We start from the raw sequence: 18895 nt of genomic DNA, 5'->3' as shown, positions 1-18895 counted from the left end.
CTAAAAACTTAAGCCTCTTGAATCCTCCAAATTACCGGCCACCCATGCTCTCCCAATTGCCAATGCTTGTCCCCAAAGGTCACTCGTTGCACCTTACTGTTACTGGGGGCCTCCTCCTCTCACCTTTTGACCAGGCTGTGTATCCGGTCAGGCAGGAGGCAGAGCTACAGGCTGTTGATGAATTTAAATTTAGCTTCACGCCTCTGGCTTTGGTTTTTCAATTGCTTTCGCCCACATCCTCCTGCTGATTTTTGGGGTTGCTATTTTTCAAAAAAGCAACAGGGCATGATGGGGCAAGTGGCCTCTTTTTGTGCTCACTGATTCCATGAAAGTGAACAGACTACATTGCCGCGCAAACAACGTAATAACATTTTCAGGTTATAGATCCTCAACTCGAACTCTATTAATCGTTCCACAGCTGCTGTGACATTAACATTTCCAGCATTTTTTATTTTTACTGAAGGAAGTTTTTTGTCTTACCTCCAACGCATCTCCCTCTAGGTCTACGTCTTCTGCATTCTTTCCTACCTCGTCCGTTATAGAGTTCACCATTTCACAGAATCTGAAAATCAACATTCACAGCACCAACAACGTTAGTTTTTAATGAACTTCCACAATGAAAATTACTAGCACTTCATCACATTTATGATTTAACCTGTTCTTCAATTATATTCAGCCTATCACTCTGTAAAAATAAATTCTGGCTGGTACACACCATGTTACAATTTATATCCTATGCAGCTAACCCATCTCATTGTTTCCAATGTACGACACAACCACAGGATGAAAATGTTATTGCAGCAAAATAATTTTACCTTCAGTGAAACACTTCTAGGAATAGAAATGCCCTGCATTTCACTTAGATGGATTTAAATCTGCGTGTCTAATGATGCTTGAATGTTAGGTTAGGGGTGTTATTACATTGCTGCTTCTTCTAACATTAGCCAGCTCAAATGAAGAAGTGACAATTTTATCAAGGCAAATACACAGCTTGGTCTCAATTAATGAGCGAGAAAAGAAAACAATTATTCACTGAGGAAATTTGGCCCACATCATTAAAAAAAAGCATGCAATCGAAAATCTTTTTTGATCTGATGAAAATTATGAAAATCTTAAATATTACTATTTGACTTTGAGATTGCTTTGCAATAAAATTCAGTGTTTTTTCCATTTAATTTCTCAAAGGATTTCGCTGCAAATCCTGCCAAGCAACCAGAAACAAATTAATCATCTGGTTTTCCTCCAAAGGTTCCTAATCTCCAATGGATCAAGCTGGGAATGTCATTAAAATGAAAGCTTTAAAAAAAATGAACAAAACCACTTCTGTTTTTACATTCTGAGCAATGGCACTACAGTTCAAATTAAATCTAGATACACTGCAATGACTGACTCATGCACTGCAGATAAAGAGTCACAAAAAGTACCAAGTCAACAAGAGCATTAACTCTATAAACTAGAATTGTATTGAGTCCTAATCTTATGGAACTGAACAATATCATGTTGAACAGTACAGAAGCCACTTCTTCACAAATCCCCACAGAACAAGCCGCTGACCTCAGGATAGATTATTCATGCAAAGCGGGTGTCGAACTCAAATGAGTCAGCCACACACTCTCAACGAACTATGTTTACAGGTGGCATTGTTTGTAGGTTGCGCATTGTAGACAAGAATTTGCAGGCTTCGAGGAACCTAGATTATTAAAAATTACATACCGCTTGCAGTGAAGCTCTGTGCAAAAGTATATCTGAAAGTCATCCGAATTATGCAGAACATACAGGAAGCAACACCGTTCATCACATTTTGAAACACTGAAATATCAAAGAAGGAGCAATTTGAAGCAATCCTCTGCCACACAACTTTTTCAGAAGGTCACAATGTAATTCATCATTTTATTTTAATGCCCAATGCATTCGTAAACATTTTGGGGCAGAGATTACATGCAAAGAAACCTGCTTAAATTGCACTCACATTCACACTGAGCTCATCACCCTCTCCCTGTCAACTTAGTCATTACAAAAATATTGTTTAGCACTACTCTCTTTCAGTTTCTTCTTTTAGTCCACATGTTATTTTAGAGGGTGGGTGCAAACTGTAGCAAGTAGGAAGTGCAAGAAAATGCAAATAATACACTTTAACTACAATTTGCTGGCTCTACAATCTTTCTTTGGGACAGGAGAGCATCAAATCTAATTTTATACATGCCTTTTACTGAGTCTCCTATCATAGAATCCCTACAGTGCAGAAGGAGGCCATTCAGCCCATCAAGTCTGCACTGACCACAATCCCACCCAAGCCCTATTCCCATAACCCCTCATATTTACCCTGCTAATCCCCCTGACACTAAGATTAATTTAGTATGGCCAATCTAACCCGCACATCTTTGGATTGTGGGAGGAAATCCACGCAGACACAGGGAGAATGTATAGATTCCACAGAAACAGTGGCCTGAAGCCGGAATTGAACCCAGGTCCCTGGTGTTGTGAGGCAGCAGTGCTAACCACTGTGCTGCCCATAGCTTGTATCAGTTTTTTTTTAAAAGAGAATTACAAAAATTGATAGACTATTTAGAAAAATTGCAAATCAGATCTGGTGAAATGAAATCAATGAACTCACTTCTCCCTCATATCCCTGAAATAACTAATAAAGTTGATCAAATGTTGGTTATTGAAAACTGAAGAGGATTGTAACAGAAGTGTTCTCAGATTCATAGAATCCTTACATCTCAGTACTTCCACAAAAATGAAAAAAAAATCAGAAAAAACTGTTCCAGATAATGTCTCCCTCAAAAACTGACAATATTCTTCACTCTTCAGGCTTCTGGTTGTTGGAGGATCCTTAACCATTACTGAAAAATGTTGCTAGTAATTTTCATTCTTAAGTAAGATGTCATGCTAACTCACCTATATCTTCCAGAAGCACCATCCAACTAAAACAAACTGGGGAATAATTCTGTCAAAACATATCTTTATATTTCTGTAATCTTCCTCTGTTTACCACAATAACCGATATCATTTATCTAAACCACCTTTGTGTGGTACATCTGGTCAGAAGTCACTAAACTGAAATGGTATTTGCTTAAATCATTCCAGCACGATTAACAATAAAGACCAGGAGGCAGTTACTAGACATTCCTATCAATGGTTATAGATGATGAAAGGAAATTGTTCATTTCTTCCAAATTGAAAAAGCCTTGAAATGACCTCAGCAAGGCCCATGAGGTTGGCCTCTTGGAGTATGAGCTCCCTGTTTGAGGTAATGATTGCCTGTCCAATCAGGAAGTCACCTGTATATACAAGGGAGATCAGGGCTACTGATACTCTGGCTTCTGACTTTGTACCTGAAGTACTTTTGGAGTGGAATTGACTTTGTATATAAAGGAAATCTGGCGAAGGGACATGGGCCTCTGAGGAGTCATTTCAGAACCACTGCATTGGCTGTGTTGAACTTTTATGCTGCATTCATTACACAGTTAGAGAGCACCAAGATTTGTGCTGCAAGTAGTACACCAGTCAAGTCACTGACCTTACACCCCTAATAGTTGCAGCATTGAAGTTCCATTCGTATATGCCATTCTGTGGTACACAACACATTGGATCCATAAGGGGAAAAGAAATACAAACACATGTTACAGCTAGAGAATTATGAATACTGAAAAATTAATTAACTGAACGCCCTTTGTGTGCGTTATGTTCTATAAAATTACCTTGTCATTTGGCGAAACATGCCAAATAGACACCGTCTTCTCCTCTGCATCATTGTTTATGGATAAATAAGCAGGCTGGAAGACTTTGGTTGGCTCCAAGATTAAAACCTGTTTATAGGAGTGTGAACATCATAAAGCTGCATTATTAGCGATTCCAGACTTAATGTAAAGTCTCCCACAGTGGAGTGGATTAATAGCGTAGTATGAACAAACATCTAAGTCCTGGCCCTCAATTTGAATAGTTCTGGAAAATGTCAACATTATCAAGTCACATTATTAACGAGAATACCATTCATGTAACCATGTACTTGACAAATAATCAACACACAAATAAACATAACATTTTGTCAGTTTCCAACAGATTCATCATGCAACACGCTTCGACCAGTTAATCAAATTTTAAATAATCTGAAGCACATTCCTGGCTGCCTGGCGCCAACTGAATCACTGGGCTAAATTTTCAGTTGTGGTAATCTAGCAGAGTGTAGATTTCCTGCCATTGAATTATAGAACTGTTACAGCGAAAGAGGCTGCCACTCAGCCAATCATGTCCATGCTGACCCTCTGATAAAGCAATCATACCACTCCCCCACCATTCCCCCACAGCCCTGCAGAGTTTTCTTTTTCGGATATGATCCAATTCCGTTTCGAAAACCTCAAATGAACCCGACTCCAGCACACCCGCAGGCAGTGCATTCCAGATCCTAACCACTTGGTGTGTGAAACAGATTTTCTAAATGGCACCATTGTTTCTTTTGCCAATTATGATCACTATCTGTGTGGAGTTTGTGTGTTCTCCTCTATGGAGTTACAGGGATAGGGCCTGGGTGCGATTGTTGTCGGTGCAGGCTCAATGGGCCAAATGGCCTCCTTCTGCACTATAGGGATTCTAGGATTTTATGTCCCTCTGGTTCTCAGTCTTTCCATCAATGGGAACAATGCTCCCTTACCGACTCCAAAAACCTCAATCATCTTCCTTTTTTCTAGGTATGGCTCCAACCAATATAGAGATTCCCACTGACTTTAGTTTTTCTAGAGCTCCATGATCAAATGCAGCCTTAATATCAAGGTCAATCATCATACTTTTGGAGTTCAGCACTTTTGTCCGTGCTTGGTGCAAGGCTGTAATGAGGTCAGGAGTGGAGTGACACTGGTGGAACAGCTGATCTTGATACTTACACGGGACAAATGAGTTGCGACTTTTGTTAAGGATTACATCCCTGAATTGTGTTTGTACGTGCGTGTGCACATTCACACATAGGTGTTCGTGTGAGTGCACATGGGACCACCAGGTTAAAGAAACACAAATATAAAATTAAAACCACATACAGGAAATCGAACCAATGACACAGCTTCATTGGTGGCTTCAACAATGAAATCCATCCAAAAGTCCATCCGTTCCTGATATTCAGAGGGCTGCTCTGGAGTTTGCTTCTTGAAACGTTGGTATATATGAATGGTTTGTACAACAGACTTCAGATACCTACAAATGCAAAATAAAAGCTGTTCAGGGACATGCAACAGCGCTGTGACATCAACAAGAATTTTTTAAACCCCCATCTGTCAACACCATGCACAGGCCAAACTACTAGGTTCCAACTTGTTATATTCCAAAGCAACTAACTGGACTCTCTGGGCCCGATTTTACCAACAGCCTGCGTGGCTGAAAATTTGGTAAAGTCAGGTGTGAGGTGAGTAGCGCAATCCGTGCCCACTCTGCACCAGTTCACCCTTTACCAAGGCCTGAAAATGGCTGTGATCGGGACTGCGCCCAAAACAGGCGCAATGGCCATTTAAACTGATATAATGGGCTTCACGCTCACTTTACTGGCACTTCCCCTTTACCACCGCATTCGCCCATCTGGATTTGGTGCAAAACAGACATGCTTCATGCAAGTCCGGTTTGGGTGCTCCATTAGTGAGGAGGTAAGTGCCGTGTGTCCAACATCTGTCTGCTTGAGATCAGTTTGTGTGTGTGCGCGTGTGGCGTGCGCGGGGGGGGTGTCAAATAAGGGAGTCAGTAATATTGTGAGGGTGGGGCAATGTCTGTGAGGGCCGAGGCAGGCATTATCCAGCCCAGCAGGGATGTGATAGGGGAGCAGCATTCTATCTTTTTTTCTGTGCGTGAACAGTTGGAGGCGCCGATCGGAGCTGCAGGATTTTGGGCGCGTTATCCCCGCCCACAGGCTTGTGCAGCGCGATTCGGAATCGCTGATATCTTTGTAGGCAGAATGTGTATGGGGGTGTCTGAGAACAGGTCTAAAAGTCGGACCTGAAACACTCCCAGTTTAAACTCCGCCCAGCAATTAGTACCGAAGTGGTAAAACAGGGCCCTCTATGTTCCGCCCTTTCAATTCCTCACAAACTTATCTAGAGGCTCCCTTCAGTAAAATGTGATCAATGTGAGAAGATAAAACTAACTCCAATTCCTCCATTCCATGGACTGTCTCAGGATAAGGTCAAAATGGCTACTAGAAGACGGCAGAAATTCACAAGCTAGTATAAAAACAGAGAACAGAGCTCCCCAGTGAGGTAAAACTGAATCATTCAATGGTTTCAGCACGTAAGGAGATCATCTGGCCCATTGTGTTCAGACTGGCAAGAGCAACTAGTCCCATTCTGCCGCCCTTTCCACTATAACCTTGCATCATTTCATCTCTTCAGCTGTTTATCCTTTTGAAAGTCACACCTGGATTTGCCTCACCCTTACGCAGTGCATTCCAGACTCTAATCACTCACTGCATAAAAAATATTTCCTCATGCAAAACCAAAATAATGCAGAGGCTGGAAACCCTCAGCAGGTCAGCCAGCATCTCAGGCAAGAGAAACAGAGTTAACATTTCTGTTTCTATTGATGCCAAAACATTGAATGTATTCAAGAGGCGGCTAGATACAGCACTTGGGGTGAACAGGATCCAAGGTTATGAGAAGAAAGCAGGATTACGCTATTAGGTCAGACGATCAGCCTTGATCATGATGAAATGCGGAATAGTCCAAAAGAGTTGAATGGCCTCCTCCTGCCCCTATCTTCTATGTTTCTATGTGACCTTTCTTCTCTAAGAAGGAGAACCCCCTACTTCTCCAATTTATTCACATAACTTCAGTCATGGCACCATTCTCAAGTGCGGGATCAGAATTAGACACAAACTCCAGCTGAGGTTGAACCAGTAGTTACAAAGATTCATCTAGCCTGCTAGTTTTTATACTCCATGCCTCTATTTATCAATCCGAGATCAATTAAGGCCAATTTGATCATTTACAACGCGCTCAGTTAATTAAACAAACATATGGGGTAAAGTTAAAGGAAGGAAGGAATAGTAACAAAACACAGGAAGGAACAGTAACAAAAAAAATTTTAGATAGCAGGAGTTAAGTGAAATCATTTTAGTTAACTTCCCTCTAAAATACAGAGAAGTCAGTACAAGAAAAGCAGCTGATTGGTCTGTAGTTATTTAAGCCGCAGGTCTAGTACAGATGTGGCTGGGCACCTTGGACCCGTGAGTGGCTCTCCTGTTCTGTATGGGAACTTCAAGATACTCCCTCTATCATGGATAACTACACATGGAGGTGGTGTAATCACCTATAGCAGCTTGAGCAGTAGCTGAGCCATTGCATTACATCCATGAGGTTGAGGGTTTTGTGGATAATATGTAGCTTGACATATAAGGGAGAGAGGAAAGGGGCTACTGCCGGGCAGTTAAGGAAGATCAGGCAGGTAGGGCAGGAATCCCCCTCAGTTCCTGTTCTGAATTCTGGTGAGTGTGATAGTTCATCTGGGAAATGCAGCCAGAGCCTAGTCAATGGTGCCAGGATGGCTCAGCCGCACAGAAAGGTAGGAGGAGATTAGACTTGCCCGTGAAACCCAATTATGTGGTACTTATTGAAAACCTTCTGGGAGTTTATCTATGAGGCAATAACCATATTACCCTCATTAACCCTCTCTGCACTCATCAGAAACTCATGAATGCAAGTTAGAAATGATTTGCCTTTAACAAATCCATACTGGCTTTCCTTAATTAATCCACAATTGTTTAAGTGACTGTTAATTTTATCCTCCAACATTGCTAAGAGCTCTTCTACGAGGAAGGTTAATCTGAAAGGTCTGTATTTATTGGATTCATCCTTGCCTCTGTTCCAGAACAAAGTGTATTGTTCACAATTCTCCAGTCGTCTGGCACCAGGCTTGTATCTAAGGAGGATGAGAAAATCACGACCAGTGCCTCTGTAATTTTCACTCTTATTTCCCTCAGCATCCTGAGAGGTACCCATCCAGTTCTGCTGACTTATCCGCCTTAAGTAGAGGCAGTTTTTCGCAAACCTTCACCATAGAGGTGAGAGTTAGAGTGTCTTTGTGCCAGGTACCTGCCTTTAGTGTGAAACTGACTGAGTTTTGGTTTTTCTCAGATGTGAAAGTTTTTTTTAATGGAAATAGGTTTCCTGTCCACATAAAACCAGTGGGGGCAAGAATGGTTTAAACACCCGTTACTGAGGCCACTCATTGTCCTGAGGTAGAGAGTTTGTGCTAAAGAGAAGCAAGAAGTTGCAGGGGAGCCAAAGAACCGAGACCCAGGAAGGAGAGGCAGGGAAGTCTCTTCCCAGAGGATGGTGGGGCAAGCCACCTTGTAATGCAGCAGGTCCACCTTCCTGTTCAGCGACATCTCTCTTTGGTGAGCAATTTGCCTCTTCTCCTTCTTCCAGGGCTTTACCATTATCAAGGTCCACATCTCTCTGGAGGGCCATGTTTTGGAGAGTGCAGATTATCACTCTGACCGAGATGATGTGGAGGATGAGGAAGAGGAAGAGGAAGAAGAGGAAGAGTTTGCAGGGCATCACCTGACTGCACTGGGCACAGACCCATATTCACTTAGAAGGCAGTTCGAAGCTCTGGTCTGTCATAATTCAGCTAAAATCTTTTATCATCTAGCAGCGAGCTCATTGGAAACTAACATATTTTGTTAATCACAGTCTCTGCTGCTCTTATACTTTAATTCCATCCTCAGTCCAAAATCTGTTACACACTGGGAGAAATTTGTAAAAAGGCACTGACAGCAGGGTGGCCAACATCACAGGTTTAACAACATCACCATGCATACGGCTCAGAGCATGAATACATCAAAAAATTCAAAGGCAAGCAGTATAATGAACTATTTACAGGTAGACACTACACAACTTCAAAAACAAATAAATAAATCTGTGAACACTCTCATTTGGCAAAAGAACAAACTGATTTTTCTTCCCTTTGAACTGTATCTGTAAGTCATATTTAACAAATGATTATTATCCATGTCTTATCTGCTGGGGACTTCAACACGGTGGTTATATGGACAGAGCAGGGGCAGATGTAGTTCTTTGGAAGATCACAAAACTGAATGCTCAAATTTAGCAAGCCTAGATCCCGAGTGCTTTTTAACTGATCTCTCATTATGCCCTGCCACCTTCAGTGATTTGTGCATATGTAGCCCCAGGTCCCTCTATTCCTAAGCCTCCTTTAGAAATATACCCTGCCTCTCCTCATTCTTCCTACCAAAATGAATTATTTCACATCTCTCTGCATTAAATTTCTTCCCATTCCACCAACTTACGTCTTTTTGAAGCTCTATACTACATTCCTCATGGTTCACTACTTCCAAGCTTTGTTATCCAGAAATTTTGAAACTGTGCCCTGTGCAATAAGATGTGGAGGTGCTGGTGTTGGACTGGGGTGGGCAGGGTAAGAAGTCTCACAACACTAGGTTAAAGTCCAACAGATTTATTTGGAATCACAAGCTTTCAGAGCACTGATCCTTCCTCACACTCACCTGAGGAAGGAGTAGTGCTCCGAAAGCTCGTGATTCCAAATAAATCTGTTGGACTTTAACCTGGTGTTGAGACTTCTTACCCTGCCCACCAAGATGTAGGTTATTAATAAATATCTAGAGCAGCATGGGTGAGTGGGGAACCTGATTATAAACTTCCCTTCGGTCTGAAAAACAACTGTTCGCCATTACTTTTGGTTTCCTGTCAGTCAGCCAATTTGCCACATTTTCCTGCTGTCTCTTTTATTCCATGAGCTCCAACTTTGTTCACAAGTCTGTAAATAGCATTTTGTCAAATATCTTTAGGAAGCCCACATACACCCGATCAACCACATTGCCCTCATCAATCTTCATTCATGTCTTTGCTACTTCTAAATGATTTCTCCTGGCTGACACCCACCCCTCTGCCACCATCTTCCACCCTTCATAAATATTAGCTCCTCCAGAACTCTGCTGCCATGTCTCAACTGGCAGCAAGGGCAGGATTTTCCAGCCCATCCCACCAGCGCAATCTCCTGGGGAACCTGCTGCCGCGGGGCTTAAATCCTGACCAAGTCCTGTTCACCCACCATCCCCGTGCTCGCTGACTGAGATAGGTTTCGCAGTTAAGCACTGCCTCAATTTTAAAATGCTTGTCCTGATTTCAAATGCCTCCACGACCTTTCAACCTCTTCACCCTGCAAACAGGAAATATCTGTGCTCAAGCCCATTGCACGCTCCAATTTTAATCTTTCACCCAATCCAACTGAGATAGCTTATATTTTTTAAAGCTTATTTTAGTGTCACAAGTAGACTTACATTAATCCTGCAATGAAGTTACTGTGAAAATGCCCTAGTTGTCACACTCCGGCACCTATTTGGGTACACCGAAGGAGAATTTAGCACGGCCAATCGACATAACCAGCTGGTCTTTCGGGCTGTGGGAGGAAACTGGAGCACCTGGGAGGAAACCTATGTAGACAAGGGGAAAACATGCAAACTCCACATTGACAGTGACCCAAGTTGGGAATTGAACTCGGGTCCCTGGCGCTGTGAGGCAGCAGTGTCACCGTTATACTGTCAAGAAGCCCAGACACCTCAGTGGGCTTGGAGAATCCCGACCAAGTTCTGAAATTTCACACCATTCAACTCATCTTCACAATGAAACGATTTTATTTTTCTGTATTATGTTCTCATTGGATAAAAAAGAAATAATCTGAAAAACATGAGCCTTTGTATCTTTGAATCTTCCCTATTTCAAAGAATGCCTAAAATGACTCAACCATCCTAATCTCTATAATGAGATAAATCCCAACTATTCTAGCTTCTTATCCCAATCCAACGGGAATGCAGACTTACCATGCAGGTGCCTTGAGTTTGAAAAGCTTCTCAGAAGCCATAATAACTCGGAAAGGATCATTTGCCAACATGCTGGCGCCTAGGAAAAAGCCCACATCCCAGTAACTCTGTATTTTTTCCAGGTTTCCCTTTTTCCCCAGTAAACTGCTGAGTTTTACACCTGTACAAATGAGAAAAATCACCAACATTAGCATAGATGTGGAAATCAGATTGCTGCATTACAATGAAATTGGCTCATAAATAAAGTTACAATTTGATGTGACAATATTTGAGTTGATTCCTTAAAGAGAAAATCTGTAACACGTCAATGGCAAATAACAACTGGTATACAATTATGACCAATGTTTCCATCGTCCATAAAATATCCCAAATTTGCAGATCTTGGAAGACAATATTATCCCAGATTTTAACTGCTTTCCTTCTAGCTTTTATTCTTTTCAGTTTTTGTCAATATTTAGGGAGGAGATGCACAACATTCTGATCTTAATCTCAATTCTCCAGTTGAATCAAACATCATGAGTCAAGAACAGAGCAAAACATTGGGCCAGCATGTTCTCTTAATGAACTGGTTTGTCAACACATCCAGTGCAGTTACAGAGAGTGTCCCTCAGCTTCAGGTCATAATGATGGGCAGCAGTGGCACAATGGTTAGCACTGCTGCCACAGAGTGCCAGGGATCTGTGTTCGATTCCCAGCTTGGGTCACTGTCTGTGAGGAGTTTGCACATTCTCCTCGTGTCTGCATGAATTTCCTCCGGGTGCTCCGGTTTCCTCCCACGGTGCAAAGATGTGCAGGTTAGGTGGATTGGCCATTCTATTTGCCTCTTAGTGTCAGAGGGACTAGCCAGGGTAAATGCATGGGGTTATGGGGATACAGCCTGGGTGGGATCGTGGCTGCTGCAGACCTGATGAGCCAAATGGCCTCCTTCTGCACTGTAGGATTCTATGATTAATATCACCAAAGTTGTTCCTCCATGAATCTGGAACATTTTCCCAGACTGTTCCATGAATAACTCATGCCACCTCCTCTGCATTGGCACTCAGTGGAATATATACCAAAATAATGTGTAATTGATTGAATGAGGGGGCAGATAGAAGGGTCCATAGTCTACATTTTTGTCATTCAAGTCACCAAGCTAGTTGGACTCTAAGCATAAGTTTGAATATTTAATGTATATTTATACTATTCATACAAAGATCTGTCTATTTAGCCAACACTGCACTTGATTCAATGACAAGTAACTAACATTTAATACTAAAGGAATATTATGGTGCACCCTCTTCCCAGTTTTTGTTGAATTTAGAATCGAGGTCATTAAGCCTATGACCAGCAGATTCAAGGATTCTGACATTACTTTCAGACAGTCCTCATGGTCATTTTGAAATTGTCGCTGTCAATGGACAGAAGTTGCACTTTTGGGCATAGAAAAATCACAAAAATCTGTCACCTCAACTCCTCTTTTTCACCTAGAAATGAGATGCAGTGTGATATCTGTGATGATAACCACTTAGTATCTTTTTTTATTTTCCTCGGTTATACTCCCACATATATATCTTTACATTCTTCTTTGATAACTTCTGTTACAAGGCAATTTTAAATTTTGATTCGAGTTAGATTAGATTTTCTGGAGTTTCTCACAACATTCTCTCCACGTCTGCGTGGATTTCTTCTGGGTGCTCCGGCCTCCTCCCATATTCCAAAGATACACAGATTAGGTGGGTTGGCCGTGCTGAATCGCCGCTTAGTGTTAGAGGGATTAGAACGGTGAATACCTGGGGTTACGTCGTTAGGGCCTGGGTGGGATTGTTGGCAATGCAGGCTCAATGGGCTGAATGGCCTCCTTCTGCACTGTAGGGATTCTATGAATTAGGAACATAGAAACAGGAACAGAAAATTGGGCTGTTCAGGCATTGAACGGAATCATGACTAATCTGCAACCCAATTCCACTTACACACCTTGGTCCCACATCCCTTCATGCCATGGGCTGCTACCAATTAATCTCAGTTTTGAACATATCAATTGATCCAGCATCAACAGCTATTTGGAGACGAGAGCTTCAAACGTTGTCACCCTTTCCGTGAAGAAGTTTGGCCCTGATCTTTGGACCATGCCCCCTAATCCCAGGTTTCCCAACCAGCAGAAATGAGCAGTAGGGAAGGAGTGAAGCTTTCCAGAATATTCCCTCATTTATCAGATACAATCCATGATGGAGTACATGGATGTTAAATCTATGAAAGTTAAGGATTTGATGAAGTTAACAAACCTTTCATCAGTCAGTGCTTTAAATGTTCGTAGAATTCAAGATTAGATGGGATTATTGCATATACTATAGAAATCATATTAATTATTCATCTGGTTGAGACAATTGCAGATAAACAACATTTCTCATTGTTTGTAATGCTAAGGAAAATCTAGGGTATATAGTGAACGGTTCATGCCTGCTTTGTACCATTAGCAAAGTTACACTGCATCCTTCTGCCTGACCCAACCTTCCCCTTGACACCAGATGCAACAGTATGAATTTACACGTTCAACGTCTGCACAAATTTGATAACTTTTCTGCTGATTCAAAAACAAAGAGGAGAATCTGTCACTCTTCACTACTTCCTCTTTCCGCAGCTGTGGTCGAGAAAAATGTATTTTTAATTTTGCAGATGTATCTCACACACAGCTGAAAACAAACCTTCAAACCGTTCAACGCAGATGCACGTTTGAAATGTCAGCTGCGGCCCAAATTCCCATATAGTGGGGGGGAGCATGGGAATGAAAGAGCTATCCTCCCACCCTACTAAGTCTACAGTGGGTCTGAGTGTAGCTTAGCATTCTGGTCAGTATGCCCTTGTTGCAGCTGAGTTAAGATGTGGAGGTGCTGGTGTTGGACTGGCGTGGGCACAGAAAGTAGTCTCTCAATACCAAGTTAAAGTCCAACAGGTTTATTTGGTAGCACGAGCTTTCGGAGCGCTGGACCTTCATCAGGTGAGTGAAGAGTTTGGTTCACAAACAGGGCATATATTGATACAAACTCAATTACAAGATATGATTGGAATGTGAGTCTTAGCAAGTAATCAAGTCTTTACAGGTGCAGACAATGGGAGTGGAGAGAGGGTTAAGCACAGATTAAAAGGGTGTGAATTGTCTCCAGTGTCTCTAGTTAAAGTAGTCATGGGTTCTGCTGGGAGAGAATCTACTCAGCTCAGTTTATTTCATCCTTCTTAGGAGCAAAAAATAAATGTATCTTTTTAATTTCTCAATCTAAGAAACATGGTGTTCCCAAAGGAGGAAGTTCAGACTGTGCTCCAATTTTCCAGCATCACATGTGAATGTGCACCTCTTCAGGCCTGGGTCACTCAGTGGCAATGGTTACTGCGATCTCCTCCCAAGGTTTGGGTGGAGTCAGTGAGCCCTCCAGCAGGTGGACATGAAAACTGCAGCGTTTCTAATGGTGGAGCTCCAAGAATTTCAGGTTCTGGGAGCTGCTAGAAGTGACAGTGTGGTTGGCACTCAGGCATTTCCAGATGACACTGTGTCAATTTCATCACAGAATCCCTACAGTGTAGAAGAGGCCATTCGATCCATCAAGTCTGTACCAATTCTCTGACAGAATATCTTACCCAGGCCCTCTCCCCCACACTATCCCCACAACTCCATACATTCCCCATGGCTAATCTATCTAACCTACACATCGTGGGACACTAAGGGACAATTTACCACAGCAAAACAACCTAATTTGCACATCTTTGAACGGTTGGAGGAAATCGGAGCACCCGGAGGAAACTCATGCAAGCACAGGGAGAATGTTATGAAGAAACGTGGGACACTAACCTGTACAGAAATAATAGAGCTGTTGTGCTCTTAATCTAAACCCAGCAACAATAATAAAAAACCTGGGAAAGCTGAAGGGAGGAACAATTCAGATTGTCCTGCATATCACACTAGATTTGATGGGGATAAGTGACCTTTCTTGAGTCAGTGCTTTCTAATGCATTCCTTATAACCAACATTAGAAGGTTAAACCTCTGTACTTGCAAGTACAGAGAGTCTTAAAGCTGTGTTCTGAAGTTTTATTAGTCAAACTGATGTTTCATCTTGTATCAAGATTTCTTTAACCGAATATACTTGCTGGAATGCCTATCAAGGTAACATTCATTTAAAAGACAACTGACATTTTGAATATTGACTGGCAGCCAACTTCTTTAAATAACCAGGTTTATTAAAGTATTTACAACCAGAAAGTGAAGCTAATTACCGGTTTTGTGCAGTTCAAAGGATGTGTCAAACTGATGCCCTGCTGCGAGGAGAAGAACTGCTAGGTTTATCCCAGAATGTACCGTTGGCTCAGATTCAAAGGCCTTTCCGTACCTTTAATAGAAGTTTCAATGTTAGTCAACCTCACAACGTTTATATAATCAGTGAATGTAATTAATTTACTATAAGCAAGCATGCACAGGACCAACTGGAAAAATTGTGGGTGTTTATTTAGGAGGTCCAGTTGAGAAATTATCACTGGAAATTTATTTAGGCAAAAAGAATGTCTCAGCAGTTCTCGAATGTGAAAGTCAAAATGAATCCTGCAAATGCAGAATGCCCACAAGCCATTCAGCATCCTGAGGAGAATCAGACATGTTTCCCAACTAAAAATAGGAAGCATGGACTCATGCCTACTCACTCACCCAATAGTGAAGATGTATACCTACTATTCGAATCTTTAACCTAGCAGTATCTTAAATAGGATAATGTTTTAAAAACAGAACCACAAAGCAGGTTGGAAACTCTTATTCCTGTACACACAACTACAAAGTGAATGCTGAGCCCATCACAGTTACATAACAACTGAAGCATAGAGGTCCTTGCTAACTTTAACAAATGACCCGAGAAATGGTTTGCTTTATCAATTAGCGTGAAAGAATTCAGTGATATATGTGTCGTTATGGAATCCAGGGATGGGGTGGGAGGTAGGAACAATTGTATATTGTTCTCCTCTAACACAAGAGAAATCTAATCACAGCAACAGCATCAGTGCATCACTGTATGAAGAGCACAGCTTGCAATTTCAGTCAGAATAACACTCATAACTCAGTCTAAGATATTGGCCTGAGCATCATAGTTTGATGCTGGGTGCTTAACATTCCTTTCCCCTATGGATTCTCTGCCTGAGTTTCTTTTTCCTTCTTTCCAGCCAAAATGATTGTGAAGGAGTGCATCTTAATCTAATGTTGCTCAATGAACGCTTACTCTCAAAATTAAATATTAATTTGTGTATTCATAATGAAACAATGTACAATGATACTAATCTTATATTCTCACTTCAATAACCAGCTGAATGTGGTAGAACTGTTCCATGTTGTGGCATGGACCTGACTGACCAAATAGCCTCCTTCTGTGCTGCTATGATTCTGTGACAATGACTCTATAACTAGAGCAGTACAAAACCACAGAGCAAGCAAGCTTGTTCAGCTAACACAATGGGCTCACTATACATCGATGGCATCAGCTGGAAGCACAAATCAAGGAAGGGACTGAATATGTAGTGAGCATATCAATATAACTCAGAAGAAGAACTTTATTCTTCTCTATTTTCTGCCTTCAAGCCTTGAACAAACATAAGCTACTGACTCCTTCTGCAGCCAAATTATTTAAACAAAAATAGTGCCAAGAGTGGTTGTTATGCATTCATTGCACAAACTGAGTTCAAGGTACCTCTACAATGCAAATAACGTGGAGTGAATGCTTACCAATAAGCACCATTATCTCGGCTTTCAGTGTCCTGGAAGCCAGAGTCCAGAAACATGTCCTTGTAGATCCTTCCCAACAGGCAGTATATATCAGATGGCACCTGCTCTTCGGACTGTACCATTGGCAACAATATAGCAATGGCACTTTGTCGGTCCCCCGAGAGATTTCTCCTACACCAAAAGAAGCATACAAAAATTATATGTGGGAGCAGACCAAATTTCAGAAACCTGTTTGGAATTTTATACTCTGAAACAACACCAGACAATTTGCCTGATTCACCACATTTCCTAAAGTTACAACTTTTAAGCAGACTCAATTGCAGCTTTCAAAATACTGAAATCCAATCTGCAGTAAGGGTGTCTCACTACTACTACTCTAAGTAGAGGAACAATAGGTGATAAATACATGGGCTGCACTGTCCTTAAATTTGAAGCAAACAGTGTACCTGCACAAAAGTGTAATTAAAAAAAAGGTCTTGTGGAAATTGACATGTCCTTGGCAATAAGATCAGCCAGATGGACTGGAAAGATCCTCTTCAGCGTGTACATTCCTATGAAGGATCAGCTCTGTGTGGGTGTGCCACATACTCTCGTGAGACCACGTCTGGAGTGCTGTGTACATATTGGTCTCCTTATTTAAGAAAGATGTAAATGATTTAGAAGTAGTTCAGTAAAGATTTACTAATACCTAGAATAGGTGGAATGTCTTCTGAGGAATGTTTTGGCAGGTTATGCTTGTATCCACTGGAATTAAAAATAAGAAGGGACTTGATTGAAACCTTTAAGATTCAAAAGGTCCCGATTTTACCATTTGGAGTCTAAGGGCCGGATCCGGACGTAATACAGATCCGAGCCCGGAATCCTCTTTGCAGCGCGCCCATAGGCTTTTTGCTGGCTCCAGTCTGATTCACCCTGTGGGTGGGGCTTAGCACTGCTGGAACGATCGGAGCTCTGAACTGCGCATGTGCAGTTCGAAAAAAATGAAGTGCGCCCGGGTCGGGGTCCGCTGCCACTCTGTGGGTGACACCCCCCCACCCCCGGCCTCATTTTCTCCTCATCTCAGTCCTAAAAGTCACCTCAGTCTCTTATACTCAAACTATAACCCTTAGTTCTGGATTCCCCCACCATCGGGAACATTCTTTCTAAATCTACTCTGTCAAATCCTGTTAGAATTTTATAAGTTTCTATGAAGACCCTTCTCACTCTTCTAAACTCCAGTGACTATAATCCTAACTGACTTAGTCTCTTCTCATATGACGGACTTGCCATCCCAGGAATCAGCCTGGTAAGCCTTTGCTGTACTCCCTCTATAGCAAGGGCATCTTTCCTGAGTTTTGGGGCTGAAAAAAAATGGGGTCATCTAATACATTAGATCAACTTAGAACACAAAAACACAACAGATGGAGCAACAATGTCCCAACTTTGTAAAATGGAAAGGGAGAAAGAAGGAACCACCTACAAGGACAAGTAAGCATAGTTATTGCTTTGCTTTGATTTATTATTGTCACATGTATTAATATACAGTGAGAAGTATTGTTTCTTGTGCATACCGTTCATAGGGAAGAAAAGGAAAAACAGTAGAGCATATAGTGTTAAAGTCACAGCTAAGGTGTAGAAAAAAAATCTATTGAATGTAAGGCAGGTCCATTCAAAAAAATGTCTGTTGGTAGCAGGGAAGAAACTGTTCTTGAGTCGGTTGGTACGTGAACTCAGACTTTTCTATTTTTTCCCGACAGATGAAGGTGGAAGAGACTATGTCCGGGGTGTGTGGGATCCTTAATTATACTGCAGTTATTGGTAAGTTATTCCAGCATTATTAAAAGAAAAGGAAATTACCATGAGCTGGATTACATGCTAAGAAAACATTAGGAAAGACATTTTCTACAGCACTATTTTCTGAGTTAAAAGGCTGTTTATAGTTTAAAGGTCATTTACACTTGTTTTGCAGTTGAATGACAGGAGCTAAAAATGTAACTATTGACATCGCTATGAAAAACACTCAGCACTTTGAAAGCCAGTGGTTTTACTACCGTAAAATTTACATATTGCTGTCACTAATGACTTGACTTTGTCTCTGGCTTTTCGCCAGAACCTGAACACAAGGGCGATTCTGAAGAGAGAAATAACAAACGCAGCATGCCCTGATCTCATCTGTCTCCAATGTGAAAGCCCAGCTAATTTCAAAATCAATGAGCCACAGAAAATTGTTTCAATTTTAAACAAAAAAAAAGCCATTTGCTTCTTGCGCATTAGAATTTAGTTCAAGCATGCTATAATCTCTTGCCAAGTCCTCGCTCACCACAGGACAAAATGAAGTACTGTATA

The 18895-nt window shown here is 41.5% G+C and overlaps 1 protein-coding gene across 1 annotated transcript in view; it reads right to left on the bottom strand.

Moving 5' to 3' along the window:
• LOC145345099 (mitogen-activated protein kinase kinase kinase 5-like) overlaps positions 1–18895 on the bottom strand; it is a 139750-nt gene that overhangs the window by 67006 nt on the left and 53849 nt on the right. Inside the window, 8 exon segments of the mRNA XM_080192701.1 lie at positions 481–562; positions 1714–1809; positions 3524–3573; positions 3705–3812; positions 5034–5187; positions 10838–10997; positions 15085–15197; positions 16571–16741. Coding sequence (XP_080048827.1) covers positions 481–562; positions 1714–1809; positions 3524–3573; positions 3705–3812; positions 5034–5187; positions 10838–10997; positions 15085–15197; positions 16571–16741 — 934 coding nt within the window.

Source organism: Carcharhinus amblyrhynchos, chromosome 7 (assembly GCF_965287045.1).
Source record: "Carcharhinus amblyrhynchos chromosome 7, sCarAmb.v2.hapA, whole genome shotgun sequence".
Classification (NCBI taxonomy): domain Eukaryota; kingdom Metazoa; phylum Chordata; class Chondrichthyes; order Carcharhiniformes; family Carcharhinidae; genus Carcharhinus; species Carcharhinus amblyrhynchos.
This window is presented reverse-complemented; position numbering and strand designations above follow the sequence as displayed.